The sequence below is a fragment of the Onychostruthus taczanowskii genome, unplaced genomic scaffold, assembly GCF_017590055.1.
Source record: "Onychostruthus taczanowskii isolate IOZ18803 unplaced genomic scaffold, ASM1759005v1 scaffold82, whole genome shotgun sequence".
Taxonomy (NCBI): domain Eukaryota; kingdom Metazoa; phylum Chordata; class Aves; order Passeriformes; family Passeridae; genus Onychostruthus; species Onychostruthus taczanowskii.
In genome coordinates, this window is record NW_024506112.1 from 4,611,207 (window position 1) to 4,627,334 (window position 16,128).

Genomic DNA, 16,128 nt, shown 5'->3' on the forward strand with positions numbered 1-16,128 from the left:
CACAGTAGATTAGTTTGTGATCCATTCCTTGTTTCCATTTTTTCTTCAATACATTAGCCTCTCTGCCATAAAAAAAAAATCCACATCAAAACATCAAAGCAGCACATCAGCAGATCAGCAGGTTGTGGGACAAAATCTGGTTTTCCATCTTTGTCCTCATATTCCAGCTTTCCCAGGTGTGGGAAGTAGAAACTCTAAGACAGCAAAGATGGAAGAGGTTGATGGTTTTTAACCTGAAGCAATTTTTTTTGTATATGCAGATCCTGGCTGTAGGTGCTGTAAGGGCAGCTAACACAGAGCATCTTCACTGGGTGCTGCAGTCAGGGACTTGATCTCTGTCTGAAGTCCCAAACAAGTGCTTAAGATGTTCTTCTGTGGACTCCGTGCCCGCAGGTCGTGTATCTGTACAGAAGACAAGAACATGAAAGCCTTTCTCAGTTAGACAAGCAGCAGGAATACAGGGATTTAATCTTTATTAGTGTTTTGTACATCAGCTATGAAAGCTTTCCTCTGAGGAGCTTTGTGTTGTGAGGAAAGCTGTGCTGTTACCAAGCTGGCCATCACAAAGCCATATAATGAGTCATGTTCTTTCTGGAAGCCTGCTACTAATACCTCAAAAACTGGCTAGTCTTCAACATGTTTGCCTTCTCAAAGCTGTGAGAAGCACGAGGGCAGAAGGTCACTAAAAGTCAGCAGGCCAGATATAACAAATCTGAAGTGAGGTTGAGGAACAGAAGTTCTCATCAAAACAGCTATTATTGCAGCTGGAGCCAGGCAGAGTAGCAAATGCAACATCAAAGGCTAAAGTCTACCACCTTGAAAAACTTCCTAAAAAAGTTAACCAGCAGTCAACTTCATATAGTTTTACCAGAAATCTGTGCTTAACCAATGTAAAGTTAAAAACCAAAACATTTTAGAGCACCAGCTGTCTAATAACAATATTTTGCTGACTCACTTCTAGAAGTCACTCATCAATACTTCCACTGAAGAAAAGGAAAAAGGGTTTGTATATTCTTCAGCAGGTGAAGGATTCATTTTGGTATTTTGATTGTGTAGAGCATACAGAAGCTTCACAGCTCAGACTGTCAGCTTTTCAACAGTCATATGACAAACGATTCAAGAAAACTGTTATCATGCAAGTTTCAGATCTGAGGCCATCCCTTACATTTTGCATCTTCAAATTTGATAGGACTCTCCCACCGTGTTACATACCTGTTAGCACACCCAAGTTGGAATTATCAAAGAAATTTGTTGGACAAGTCACAGGCAGAGGTTTAGGTAGGTCCTGAGTCACTGTTTCCTGAGAAACAGTTTCCTTGCAGGGTGAAGGCATTTGCTCTTTAAAGAAATATGACGCTGCCTTCTTAGGAGACTTTGGTATTGTCTCTCGAGTAGTTTCTCTCAAGGATCGTTCTCTCCATTTTAGTGCTCTTTCTTTCCATTTCCTGAGTTCCTCTTTCAGTTGAAGTTCATCACTGCAAAGAAAAGAACCCCAGCATACAATTAAGAAGAGTTTAAAGCAATTTCTTTAAGAAAAAATTCCTGAAGAACAGACAATTCCTGTATTTTGAGATGGCATATGACAGACATGGCAGTACAACAGCTGTGTGTCTTGGTTTCAGAGGATTTTTTTTAAGCTGAAGTTCCTTCCAATGTACAATTCAAGTGTGTCTTCCATCATTTAAAAGATTCTTAAGAAAGCAAGCAATTTAAAGTTCAAAAGGCCTTTATGGCTTTATAAGCCATAAAACACTAGCTTTAAATAAAAGTTTAAGATGTGAAATCTAAAATTAATGGTTACTTACTTCCATAGGTCTCCCAGAAACCAACTCTAATGACGTCCATAAATACAACAAATTATTTGACATGCTGCTAGTCAGCTGTCCACTTACCTCAGTAGAAGGTCGTTTTGCTTCTTCAGCTGCAAGTTCTCTTTCTGTAGCTTGGCTCGTTCAGATTTTAGAACAAGTATTTGTGTGCTCTGCACAATACCACTGCCACCACCACAAGTAAGGGGTATTTGGGATTGCTGAGGATCTGGTTCTTTCAGCACTAGAAAACAAATTTATACGTTATGTGTGTGCATTATTTGGAGAGTGCTTAAAACCAAACCAATACATTTTTTAGCCTATTCCTTCTTGTGGTCTTATATGTGAAACTTCACTGGGTTACAAGAGGCATTACAACAGTTACTCTTTTTTCCACACAAAATACACCTCCCAGTATTCACACCGCCACAGAGATATTAAGAAACATGACAGATTCTTCACTGGGCCATTTAGAGGTAAACTAGTTATTGTTCCAGGTATGTGATAGCTTTGATTAGAACTAGGTATTCATATGTCAAGGAGAAAGTGGCAACATGAGCTACCATCACTGCAGCTTATCCCTCCACAAGGGCAAACGTGGCTGGAGAAAAACACACGAGCTGCTGTGATTCTAAAGCAGTTCATATGCAGCAAATGTAATCTACTTTCCACCTCATCTTCCAATGCACCCAGTTCTCCTCATACCCTTTGAGTACAAAGCCTGCACCTCAATCTGGTCTTCAAACATTTAACCTCAAAACTCAGTGTTTAACATGACAGAGTCCATTCTATTTATCCTGAATATATCACATTGAGTAAATACCAGTGACATCTTGCTCTTGGTGTGCTCTTCTCAGCTCTTCCTTTAGCTTTTTTAACTGTTGTTCTTGGTGTTCTGCAATGGCTTTATAATTACGAAGACTATATGAAGCATGAAGGGAGGGAAAAATCAGAAAATCTCAGTTTAATAGTTATTACACTTTCAGTTGAATTCTAATGAGCTGTCAAATACAAGACACACCCATGTTATACAAGAAAAACTACATAAACCTGGTTGTCAGTCAGATTTTAGATAAAGTGCACCCAAAAGTTAGACTAATTATTTGTGGTGTATCACTTCTCTCTAGTGAAGTACAAAGTGCTTTCAGTTATTGCTTTCCCCTTTCCTTCTTTTGTGAGAACAGTTGTTTCATTTATGGCTGAACACGGTTGATTGAGAAATTTTATGGGTGTATAGGGAAGAAGTTTTGTAAGCAACCCAAGGTGCATATAGATTTTACTTTCTCTAATCACCATAAAAACTTATAACACCTCAAGCTGAATGCTTACTTCTTATTATGTGGAAAAGAGCAAAGTAGAAGCTAAGAATGAAGTAGTTGAGAATTGTAAGAAGATAAAATTTGAACTTACTTCTCTTCAAAGAAGTTGGATTGTTTCATTCTTTCCAGATCCATTTTTACCAGTTGTGTTTTGAGATGGTCAATTTCTTCTTTGTACAGCTCAGCACCTTGATCTAATTTTGCCTGAAAATAAAATATTTAGTAAAAATAAGGGCTTTTTACTTAGCAATGAAATTAACGGTTGTTTACCTTGTCTCTTTACTATGATCTGCTAGATTTTGCAGGACAAGATCACGAGGAGGAAGTTAATTTTCACTAAGGTGGCTTACTTTACCAACTAGCACTATAGTACCTGTTGGTATCCTAATTTAGTGTATTACATTCAACCATATTTTGGCAAGTTTTGCTGACTTCTGTGCAGATATAAATCTGGGAATTTTAAAGTAGTGTGCAAATATATCACACTGAGTAAATAGTTCATGCTTCAGTTTCAAAGATAGAAAATGTTTTAAGTGTTTCAGAAATTCATCACATACAAGTGACACATTTAGTTTCTAGTATCATAATTTGGATGCTAAGTGTTGCCAACTGAAGGTTGCACCGGTAGAATGTGAAATTGTCTGTTAAACAGGCAAGTGGAATTTACTCTAGGAATGCCATACAGAACAAATACATTGACTATGGAGAGCTGAGTTTCACCTACAACTGTTGTCAAGCATGCTTTGTGTCTTCCATCAGAGGAGAAAGAGAAGAGTGAAGTATTTTGCTCATACCTGAAGACTCTGCTTCTCCGTTAAAGCAGTCCTGAGGCAATTATCCATCTCATTCAGTTTGGCTTGCAATTGGGTGAGCTCACTTGTCTCTGTTCTTATTCTTATTTGTGCTTGTAACTTGCTTATCTTGTCATCTCTCTCTTTGACACTTTCTCCTACTTCATTTATTACATTTTCTAACTTCTGAATTTTTACTTTCATAGCCTATTGAGACATATTAATCAACCAGTTATGAGCAGTTATGTCAAAAGACAGTAACAGCACTTGGTCATATTCTTAGCAAGAACTAGCAAAAACCCAAACCACACACAAAAAAATTCAACACTACAGGCTCTGTGGCAACACTTCATGTCCAGGTCACTGTTTCGTGTCACCTTTTCATAGTCTAGAACACTCAAGTCTAAGAAAAGAAAAAGTGCTTTGCAGAGGGATAACAGTGGCATAACAAAAGGAGAAAAAATGAGTTCTCAATTCCTGTGATTAAATAGAGAATTCTTCTCCACCTTCACATCTAACATAGTGAATACCATATATTTACAAGACGCATCAAGAGTATCACCCTATTAAAGTCAACAATTCAAAAGCAAGTAAGAGCTTTCATATGAATTTCTAAATGGAACACCTATTTGTGTACAGAAATCAGGCCATTAAAATAATCATGTTACAGGCAAGAGCTCAAAATTCCACTTTGGAAAAAAAGGAGCTACTAAAAGTGTACTCTATTTGTATTGTGGTGGCTCAGATTTACAGTTGTCATCAATCCCCTATTTTCAGTTTGGAGTACTCTCCCTTAGAAAGCAAGCATCAAAGTACTTTTCCTTAGAAGCAAGTATTGGTACCTTTTTATCTTGTTCTGCAGCCTTTAATTTATTATGAAGCCTATAATTTTCTTCTTCTAATGCTAGACTGGCAGAGCCATCAGGGGCCAGTTTTTCTTTCAGAGTGTTTAGATCCTGAAGCAACTCTTCATTTTTCTCTTTTCTCTGTTTTAATTCAACATCAGCATTTTTACTATAACCAGCAGTTCTGGCATCCAGCTCTGAAGTTAGTTCAAGGAGTATCTGAAAATCACACAGAATAATTTTAAATAATTTTTTCATCTGCTAGAAATATGGCAAGTGAAGAAACAGGAAGTACCTTAGCCTGTGTTATTTTCACATTCTTGTTTCAGTGCCCCATTTGACAGTGCTTGCTGTCAGAAATAGTATCATCATCACTCAAAGAACGTTTCATTTACAGAACAAAGGGAGGCACAAAGGGGCACAAGAGAAGATGATAATGCAGAAATACTGGTAAACCTGCAATGCACTGACTCAAACTCTAATATTAGAGAAACAAAAGGAACTATATTGGGAAGACTTCTTGAAAGTCAGCCACAGAAAACCATAATGACTCACAGGTTTTTCTTACTAGAACATATTTACTGACTAAAGGAAATTAAACCTACACATTGGACTATTCTAGAAACCCATGTGTTTAACATGCCAAATAAATAAAAACTTCACAATTGTCAGGAAATGACAATGTTTACTAGATTTTTGTTTGTTTGTTAAAAGCTTTGATCCACATAATATTAGGGTCACGGAATTCTTCCAAAAACTTGCCAACACTGCCAAATCCCAAAAATGTCAAGACTGACTATTGACTCTACAGAAGAAACTTGTAAAAATAAGCTAAACTTAAGATTTAATCAGAAAGTTGAAGTCTTGTCAAATCCTGTCCATGATGCACTAAACCCTGAAAAATGCTGTCTATATTTCCAAGAGGCAAGCAGTAAGCATAAGAAAGGAAGGAATGTAAATATAAATTTAACTGAGTTTCAAAAATGGCTATACTAGTTTTGATAAAGTTTGGCAAGAAAAGCAATATTTTCTGGAATTCAGACTAATAAAATCCCAAATAAACAACCCTACTCCCATATATTATCTAGAAAGTCTTTTAGAAAGCAAGTTTTCAAGTTTAGAAATCTTAAAAAAATTTTTTTAAGTATTCCTATGTCTTACAGTTAAAGTATGAGTAAGTGCTGATAATAAATGAATGATCATTTAAGAACCTTTTTCGTGTTTTGTCCATCACAGGAAAGTGCTTACACAAAATACATTTCTGATTCTATAACATTTAATTTTACCTTTACTTTAGGAGTCCAGAATTGAACGACTTGCAAGAGTCTTTCATTATCTTTCTTTAGTTCTTCTTTCAGTTCCTCTGCATCCCAGTCAGTTCCTGAACAAGCTTCCCAGAACTGTACTGTTTCTTTTCTAGCACTTTCTTCCTGCTGTAACTCTGCTTCTATGCAGAGAAGTTCATTTTCGATTTCTGATACATCTTTGACAATGCTCTTAAAAAAAAAAAAAAAAGGGAATCAAAATTTAAGTACTGGTTTGATTATCACATGTCTAAATATACCTTCTGTCAGAAATACCTTCTGTCCTCTCAGCTATCAGAATAGCAGGAAGTCTGTTTTAGCATCTATGTATCGTATAAAAGTTTTGCTAGACTTAAAATCACACCCTATTGGGAAAGCAAGAAGACAGTCTACATTCCTGGGGCAGGTGGAAAGGGGGAAAAAAAGTGCTTATTAGCAAAAGTTTATTCCATTGTTTTAGAACAAGTCATCTTTGTATTGGATGGTATGCACTGTAAAAGGCAAATAAGTAAATAACATTCCCACTATTTTCTTAGCTATTAATTTTATTTTCAGCTGCTTTATGAAGCAAAAGCCTCTTCTTATAGACCTGGCAGCATAAAAAACATAACTCTTCCTTCACCCCCGCCTTAAGAAAAGTTTTAACGGATAAATCCACTGCCATTAGAATCCCACCACATGACCCCATGCCTTACAGTGGGTTTTTATTGTCTATTTTTTCCCCAAATATTACCTCTGCATCCAAGTGCAAACTCTGCAGCCCTTCACAGCTGTTTAACTCTTGTGATGATACTTCATTCTGCTTCAAATTCATCTTCCTGAGACATTGAATCTGGGATTGTAGGTGACCTTGTTTTCTCTTTTCCTCGAGCAATTCCATTTCATAATTGTGAACAGTAGTGTGGTACTCTCTTCTCTTTTTGCAAGCAGAGCTGAACAGAAACTGTTGCAGAAACACAGGATGTATCAGTGAGCCTGTTTTAAAATGGTACCCTGCATCCAGCTAAATAAAACACAGTATTTCATAACTTAAACTATTTACTCTCTGAGCCTCTAAATGTCCAGGATAACTAACACATGACTAAGAAAATCAGGTTCACAGGTGCATTATACTAATGGCATGTAAAACTTTTAGCTGAGACAGCACTTTTCCAGTGTGCTATTTTTTTTGTAGCCCCCAAAAAAGCCAAGAAGTCTAAAAGGCTCTAGACAGCCTTCCACAAATCTAAACCTTGAAAAACAAAGTAAAGGGTTTTTTGTTACATTTATTTTCTCTTGGAGTTGTGAAAGGTGCAGATCATCTACGAGAATATCATCACTGTGCTAATTTAAAACTTTATTCTAGCAGAGCTCACTAGTTGAATGTTAAACATCTTTAACCATGAAAGTTAAAAGCCATCTGTGGAAAAACTTAAACCTAAAATGGCTATGTTAATGTATAAAATGAGGCCCTTTGGAATATTAGTTCAGCTTCCAAGTAAATGGATATTTGTAGACATCACTGACTCTCAAGAACCTCACCCTCTCTCTCCAGGCCTGTGCATGTTCCCATGCTCCAACCAAAAATAAAAACCCGGCCCTTAATATTTCATAGTAAATAAAGAGACAGAAAAAACTCTGCCATTTACTGTACTTCTGCATATGTTAACAGGAATTCTTTCCCATCTACCCTTAACCATTTTGCTAATAATTTTAGTACAATGGAGAAACCAATTCCAAACTGGGGAAGATGTTCAAGGCTGTAAAATCAAACTACCTGGGCAGTTTTGCAGAGTAAGCATGCATGCATCTCCAAGCCATCTTGCATGTCTTTTTCCCCCCATAGAGAAATGCATACTTAGTCATCTATTATTTGATTTAGAGTACAGAAAGGAAATTTCATTTTCCAATTAAAATGAAATCATATTAATGAAATAATTCTGTGCAAAGCAGCTGAATTACAGTTAAAAACTAACTTTGATTTACACAACTAAGTAGTTCTAGTTTTCTAAGATTGTAAAGCAATTACTACCAACTTATTTTCTTCAATGTATGGATTCTCAAAACCCAAAGCTAAAGTATATAAAATCCTAGCTGTTACCATTGAGAGTTTATTTAAAAATATCCAAAACCAAGCAATATGAAGCATCCACATATTCAGCATTTTAAGTTGGTACCTTCAATTTGGTCAATAACTTCTGGAGATGAGTGTTGATTTTCTCATTTTGACTTTGAAGTGTTTTGACTTGTTTACTCTGCTCCAGTGTAAGCTGAGGCAGTATCACAGCTATCAGTGCTTTCTGACTGTTCAGTTCACTCCTTAGTTTAAGAGACATTGTAGACAGACATTCATATCTCTTCCCCACACTTGGGAATTTCTCAAGAAGCTCCTAAATGAAAGTGAAACAAATCAATTCATTCATAATAAGGAAAACTGTGATTAGCTATAAACAGAAACATAGAATAAAATAGCTGTCTACAGCACTAACCCCTACAGTATGTACCAGTTTTACAACATGAAAAATTATTATGATGAAGACTTCAGTTTTGACTTGCCACAGGGATATGACAAAAACATTAATCCAGGCACAAACCCAGATAATTTCATAGATCTCCAGCAAGTAATTTCACAAGCTCAAAATGTCTTCTTTGTGGTTTAGATTGCCTGGCCACATCAAGACTTGTAAATCAGGCAGGAAAAAAAATCACCGCCTGTTTACAAGTTTGCCAGCTGGCCGTCTGTCAGGATGGACTCCCAGGTTTATCTGCTTCTCTTTTTGAAGGAAAGGGCTCGTGAAGTGGGTCCTAGCACTCTGCCATGAAAAGAAAGGTGTGAACAAGCAGTGAGCAGGCTCAGTAGTACTACAGGCTTGAAGACCCAGTAACCTGCAACTCCAGAATCATGTTTAATTATGTCTGTTATGCATTTTAAAGAAAGTATAAAACTCCCCTGACCTACTCCCTCCATCACTGGTTCTTAGTTAAAAGAACCAAGATTCACCAGTTTTCTTAACTCTTCACCTCACAGTAAAAACAATGGAACACTGGGAAGAGGCAGACAAAGCCCTGTCTATTACAGAAGTCAGAAGGGGAGAGTGCTCTTAAGAGGGATCAGCTGATGTTAACTTCCTTCATTATGATTTCACTTTATAAGATGTGCTAGTATTTTGTTTTCTGTTGTATTGTGGTTAGTAAAGAAAGTTCTATGTTGTAGTAGGGTTTGAGCTCTGCTCTTTGTTTGCAGTTTGAAGGTTGTAAGCATTTGTTTTGTTGAGTTGTAGTTGAGTTCTTCACTGTAATTTGGTATTTTGGCTTTGCAGGGCTTTGTTGTTGGTTGTACTTTACTTTTTCATTGTAATTTTATTTCAATGTAATTAATTTAATTTTGCTTCTTGTTGTTTGGACACCAGATGTGATGATGCAGAGCAACACAGAGACCTCAGGCAGTGCAAAGGAGAGCCTTTTATTGCAAAACCCAGGCCTTTTTAAACAGTTAGCTGATTATCAGTTTATGTAGTTTTAAGGCACAACAAGCCCAAGTCCAACCACCACACACCACAATGTGGACATGCAGCAGTCATGCAGCTCATCTCTTATGTCTCTCTACCCCTACTGCAGCTGAGTCACTCTCCCATGGCTCCCTTCTACTTGGCTGAAGTAGCAGGCTGAGCCATGATTTTACAAGTGTAACAAGGCCCTTATAAAATAAGGCTTGACCTATATGCAACAAAACACATTTATAAATCCTGGTTTATTTTGGCTTTCAGTAGGTTACTAGCTCTTCCCATATTTCTGATAAAATATACTCATGATAGCTAACTAACAAAAGGCTTGAGGAATTCCTCATTTGAGGGCAGAAGTGCTTGAATGGAATGAATTTGACACCAATTTAGTATTTAATAGGGAGTAATGGAAGGGAGGATCGGGGGGATTTTACAAAACCAATGTGGCAAAGTGCTTCTGTTTGAGGTTCAACAAGGGGAAGTGCCAGGTTGCAACACTTCTCATGCAGTGCTACAGGCTGGAGGAATAGTTTCTGGAAAGCTTCCCAGCAGGAAAGGGCCAGGGGGTGCTGGTCAACAGCTGGCAGAAGATAAGCCAGCATATGCCCCAGTGGTCAAGAAGGCCAAGGGCATCCTGGCTCGTGTCAGGAATAGTATGGCCAGCAGGCCTAGGAAGGAGATCGGCACTAGCAAGGCCACACCTCAAATCCTGCGTTCACTTCTGAGCCCCTCAGTATGAAAAGAAGATTGTGGTGCTGGGGAGTGTCCAGAGGAAGGCAATGGAGCTAGGGAAGGGTCTGGAGCAGAAGTCCTGTGGTGTGGGTGAAGGAGCTGGGGGTGTTTTGGCCTGGAGAAAAGGAGACTGTAGGAAGACCATACAACTCTACAGCTGCCTGAAAGGAGGGTGTAGCCCTCTTGGAGGGGTTGCCCTCTTCTCTCCAGTAACATGTGATAAGTTGCACTAAGGGAGGTTTAGACTGGTTATTAGGAAGATTTCTGAATTGAAAAGGCTGCCAAGTACTGCCCAGGGATGTGGTGGAATCACCATCCCTGGAGCTACTTCAAAGATGTGTACATCTAGGGACACAGTTCACAGTGATCATGGCAATGCTGGCTTAAGGGTTGAAATCTATAATCTAAGAGGTCTCTTCCAACCTAAATGATTCTATGAGCCTACATAACTAGTTATTTTCATTGGGGTGGCTGGACAGTAATGAAAGCAGGTGAGATATTCTGTGAACATTAAGTTAATGTGCAATCACTGAACAACAGCAAATGAACTGATCACATGGTATGCAGCATTTTAGCAAGGTATGCAAACCATGTAATAGACAATGCACAAAAGGCTTATGCTTATGCATAAGCTTATGCTTCATAACAAACATCATTAAGTTTCTATGTGCATCCTTAAAACAAACAGAAAAATAAGCTTACCTTAATTTTCAAGGTTTTTTCTGTCAAGCTGTTATCGGCCACCTGCTCTGCAATATCCACTGGGTTTACCTGAATGGACATATTGTTCAGGTTTCTCTGCTTCAGCTGCTCTAAAGCATCTTCCAGTTTTGCCTTTGTTTCAAAACACTAAAACAAAAACACATATTTAAGTACCAGTTGAGACAAGAAGCTATGAATATCTCAGGTATGCAAATTGCAACACTCACCATCTCAGAATTTCTTTGCAATTCTGTCTTGAGCTGGTCCCGCTCAAACCTGACATCCTGAAGAAGTTTCTGTAGCTCATCTTTTTCACGATTCACTGATGAGATTTGCTCTTGAAGTTGTAAAGAGTGACTAGTACTTTCAGCTAATAACTGGTCCTTCTCACATGAGACACTATTTAGTGCCTCAGTTAACTGTTGAATCTACAATGAACAGTGGAGAAAAACCCAAATCACTATTCGGTGGTTGCGATCTTTATACATCCTATGAAGCAGTCAAATCACTTGTGTCAAATACAAAAAACACAGTTCTAAGTTACTAAAATTCACACTACCAGAAAGAAAAGTTTAAAAATAATTTTGGTGTTCTAATAACATAGAAAAAAATTTACAAGGAAGAGGAACAGCATGACACCTAAAAAGTTTACATCAGTCAACTTGGTTTTCTGTAAAGCAAGTGGATTCAAAGGAAAAGGCAATAATCAACCTATGTCTATATCACAAGAAAATTAAAATAAATAGAAGATGAGCATTAAAAAAATGGACAGTATCTTTATATTTCCTCTACTGGAGAGTAATATTTGCTAAACTGAAGCAATCCTCAACTATACTCTTTGATCTACAAAGGAAAAATCTGACTGGTGAAAAGCTGCAAAGCAAACACTATGAAAAGCATGAGTTGGCCAGAACTGCATGAGTTGGCCAGAGCTAAGTGCAAGACTTGCAAACATTGCCTGATATTCAGAAAGTGTGCAAAGCACCAAGAAGTCAAAACCTGGTGAGGTTCATGCTGTCTACACAGTGCCATTTAAAAAGTTCAAAGACATATTCAATTACTGATTATTATAATGAAAATACGCTCATATGATAAATTCACATTCCCTCCAAAGCAGGACCAACACAATGGGTTACAAGGCTGAGATCAGTAGACAATGTTATTCACTAGACATCAATACAGAAATGCAGAAAAAATCCTTTGCCCATGTTCATGTTTGTTTACTAACCATAAAGCTAATCTGCTGAGAATAAAAATAAAAAAGTTGGTGCAAATACTTAGCATATAAGCAACAAAACATCAGAATACAAAATAGTGACTAAACACCAAAACTCCTCACCTTGCTTGTTAGGCTGTCTGCCAATGTCTCTGACTGCCTCTGAACCTTCAACAAGTGTTCTTCCCTTTCTTTACAAGTCTCTACCATTTGCTGAAGCTCATCCTTCTCCTTGTTAAGTGAAGTGATTCTCTCAAGCTGCTGACACACTTGCTCACTCATTGCCCTTTCGGTTTGTTGCTTTTCCGCCAGGAGGTCGCCATACTCAGCTGAGACACGAGTCAGGTTTTCAGTGACTTCAGTGAGCTGCAAAGAACAAACCCAAACCAGTTTTGGTATTTATAACCACCTCTTGCATGGGCAAAAATAATTTGATGCTTTGGAGACCAAACAACCAGTTATAAGTTCCTAAACTTTTTTGTCCCAGCACTGAGGTTTGGATTGAAGAATGCTATTGGATCATCATTCAGAATCACTGTCTGTACATATGGGTTGTTATAAACGGATTGTTTTAAGGAAAACATCCCTAGTGGTTTCCTGCTAAAGTTAAGCCAAAAAAGATAAAATTTTACTTAAAAGCCAATCAAATGATAAGAATTCAAAAACCACATAATTCTGTTTAAAAGCCAATCAAATGTCAGTGCTACTGTCTCAAGGGAAGGCAAACATAAAACATGGAAAAACATGCAAGACATTCTAAATCCATAAAAAAATGCCTCAGTTGCTGTATCATAGGAGACCATCACAATATGCTAAAATGAAGCCTAAAATCCACACTGGCTTCACACATGAAAATAAAGCACAGAAAACAAACTTATAATACTGTAATAAACTAAAGAATGAGCTAAGCTCTCCTAAAGTTGCTCAAGGATCTTCAGAATTAGATAGCTAAATTACATTATTGGAATGTATAAGACTTAAGCCTGGGAAAAAGGAGAAGTTAAAGCACATTGTTGATTCTAAATAACATTCAGTCATTCAGCACCAAGACATATTTAGTTACAAATAGCGCGTTTCTTTTTTACATCTACTGGAGCACTACAAAATGAAGTTTGCAGGAGACATGGGCTGCCAAACCCAGCAGAAAGTGCAATTTTCTTGACAAAACTGCTTCTGACCTTCTGCTGCAGTACATCAGTTTTTCCTTCAATTCCCCTTGGGCCTTCTAGAGCAAAGCAACAAGGATTAGAAACCCAGTTAAGTTCATGCTGACTACACAGAGCCTTTTTAAAAAATGGAAGATATGTTCACTGATTATTGTATGGAATATGCACTCAACAGATAAATGGACATTCACTCCAAAGAAGGACCAATCCAACGGATTACAAGGCTGAGACAAGTAGAGCATGTTACGACTAATTATCAGTAAAGAAACCTGGACAAAATCCTTTGCCCATGAGAGGTTTCTTTGCCAACTACAAAAATGACGCTCTGATTAAAATTTTTAAATAAATATTTTAATTAAAAATTAAATACAATTTCAGTGGAGTAAGAGTTTGTCACATCAGTTACTAAACGACAGAACACAAAATAGTGACTAAACACCAAAACTCCTCACCTTGCTTGTTAGGCTGTAGAAACCCAGTTAAGTTCATGCTGACTACACAGAGCCTTTTTAAAAAATGGAAGATATGTTCACTGATTATTGTATGGAATATGCACTCAACAGATAAATGGACATTCACTCCAAAGAAGGACCAATCCAACGGATTACAAGGCTGAGACAAGTAGAGCATGTTACGACTAATTATCAGTAAAGAAACCTGGACAAAATCCTTTGCCCATGAGAGGTTTCTTTGCCAACTACAAAAATGACGCTCTGATTAAAATTTTTAAATAAATATTTTAATTAAAAATTAAATACAATTTCAGTGGAGTAAGAGTTTGTCACATCAGTTACCAAACGACAGAACACAAAATAGTGACTAAACACCAAAACTCCTCACCTTGCTTGTTAGGCTGTCTGCCAATGTCTCTGACTGCCTCTGAACCTTCAACAAGTGTTCTTCCCTTTCTTTACAAGTCTCTACCATTTGCTGAAGCTCATCCTTCTCCTTGTTAAGTGAAGTGATTCTCTCAAGCTGCTGACACACTTGCTCACTCATTGCCCTTTCGGTTTGTTGCTTTTCCGCCAGGAGGTCGCCATACTCAGCTGAGACACGAGTCAGGTTTTCAGTGACTTCAGTGAGCTGGAAAGAACAAATCCAAACCAGTTTTGGTATTTATAACCACCTCTTGCATGAGCAAAAATAATTTGATGCTTTGGAGACCAAACAACCAGTAACATAACAAGTTCCTATGTTTTCTTGTCCCAGCACTGAGGTTTGGATTGAAGAGTATTGTTGGATCATCATTCAGAAGCACTGTCTGTACATATGGGTTGTTATAAACGGATTGTTTTAAGGAAAACATCCCCAGTGGTTTCCTGCTCTATTTAAGCCAAAAAAGATAAAATTTTACTTAAAAGCCAATCAAATGTCAGTGCTACTGTCTCAGTGGAAGGCAAACGTGAAATGTGGAAAAACATGCAAGACATTCTAAATCCATTAAAAGTGCCTCAGTTGCTGTATCCATAGGAGACGTGCCTATACAATAAAATAAAGCCTAAAATCCACCCTGGCTTCAGATATGAAAACAAAACACAGAAAACAAACTTATAATACTGTAATAAACTAAAGAATGAGCTAAGGTCTCCTGAAGTTGCTCAAGGATCTTCAAAATTAGTTAAATAACATTACTGAAATTGATAAAATTTAAGTCTGGGAAAACAGAGAGAAGTTGAAGTCCAATGGTGATTCTAAATAATACTCATTCATTAATTCAGCACCAAGACATATTTAGTTATAAATAGTGGGTTTTTTTGTACATCTACTGGAGCTCTAGAAAGCAAAGTTTGCAGTAGACGTGAACTAACAAACCCAGCAGAAACTGCAATTTTCTTGACAAAACTGCTTCTGACCTTCTGCTGCAGTTCATCAGTTTTTTCCTTCAATTCCTCTTGCGCCCTCAAGAGCTGGTTCTCCTTCTCTGAAATACTTCCTGTCAGCTCCACAATCTTCTCCTGATGTTGTCCAAGAGATTCACAAGTACATCTCAACTCCTCCTGCATCTCCGAGTTCTTTGGACACAATTAAAGTACATTAACACCTGGACAATACTTGCAAAAGCTAAGACCAATCTACTAGAGCTTCTCCTAGGGAAAGAGAATTACTTTTATTACCTTGCTAATCATCTCCTGTAACGTTTCTCTTAGCTGATCTCTCTCATTCTGGAGATTTTCTAGTTGCATTGTAAAATCATCACCGTCTCCTTCTGTCTGGGCACTGACTTCCTGGGAGTCATGTGCTTCTGGAATAACATCTGTTCTCTCCATTTTTGCAGATTCCCCCTGATATTCACTGGCCTTGGCTTCCTCCATTTCATGCAATTTCTGTTGTGCCTGGCTCAGCTCTTCTCGCAGAAGAAATAACTCTTGCTCCATAGATTGTCCTTGAATCTGTGGTACCTGTTTTGTAAGAGATTCAAATAAAGACATTCAGGAACCAGCTTTAGGAAAAACTTGTCTGACACCTTTGACAGGTTGATTATGTACAACAATTGGAGGTACTGCTATAAAAGCACCCACAGAGAAGCGTAGTCAGCATATCCAATTACAAGAAGTGTGGTTTGCCATGTCCCTTGCTGTGCCCGGAAAACATCAGTTCTACTTATGCTCTAGCAGAGGCAAACCATCCATTTCAGATAAGGAGTTTTTATAGTCATCTGCCTAATTATAGAACATTCCTGTGCAGATTAGTACAGGTCATTACTATCCTGTATCATGTTATTACTCTATTTATAGTCATTCTCCCAGTAGATGTCCATATATA

At 37.7% G+C, this 16,128-nt stretch overlaps 1 protein-coding gene across 1 annotated transcript in view; it reads right to left on the minus strand.

Annotated features, from left to right (window-relative positions):
* Nucleotides 1-304: 304 nt before the first annotated feature.
* CENPE (centromere protein E) overlaps nucleotides 305-16,128 on the minus strand; it is a 35,337-nt gene continuing 19,513 nt past the window's right edge. Inside the window, exons 27-42 of the mRNA XM_041424541.1 lie at nucleotides 15,480-15,755; nucleotides 15,219-15,377; nucleotides 14,206-14,448; nucleotides 12,323-12,565; nucleotides 11,211-11,411; nucleotides 10,984-11,130; nucleotides 8,224-8,436; nucleotides 6,801-7,010; nucleotides 6,050-6,259; nucleotides 4,761-4,982; nucleotides 3,922-4,125; nucleotides 3,219-3,331; nucleotides 2,632-2,729; nucleotides 1,893-2,052; nucleotides 1,213-1,475; nucleotides 305-402 (exon numbers count right to left, since the gene is read on the minus strand). Coding sequence (XP_041280475.1) covers nucleotides 305-402; nucleotides 1,213-1,475; nucleotides 1,893-2,052; nucleotides 2,632-2,729; nucleotides 3,219-3,331; nucleotides 3,922-4,125; nucleotides 4,761-4,982; nucleotides 6,050-6,259; nucleotides 6,801-7,010; nucleotides 8,224-8,436; nucleotides 10,984-11,130; nucleotides 11,211-11,411; nucleotides 12,323-12,565; nucleotides 14,206-14,448; nucleotides 15,219-15,377; nucleotides 15,480-15,755 — 3,060 coding nt within the window. The remainder of the gene's footprint in view (nucleotides 403-1,212; nucleotides 1,476-1,892; nucleotides 2,053-2,631; nucleotides 2,730-3,218; nucleotides 3,332-3,921; nucleotides 4,126-4,760; nucleotides 4,983-6,049; nucleotides 6,260-6,800; nucleotides 7,011-8,223; nucleotides 8,437-10,983; nucleotides 11,131-11,210; nucleotides 11,412-12,322; nucleotides 12,566-14,205; nucleotides 14,449-15,218; nucleotides 15,378-15,479; nucleotides 15,756-16,128) is intronic.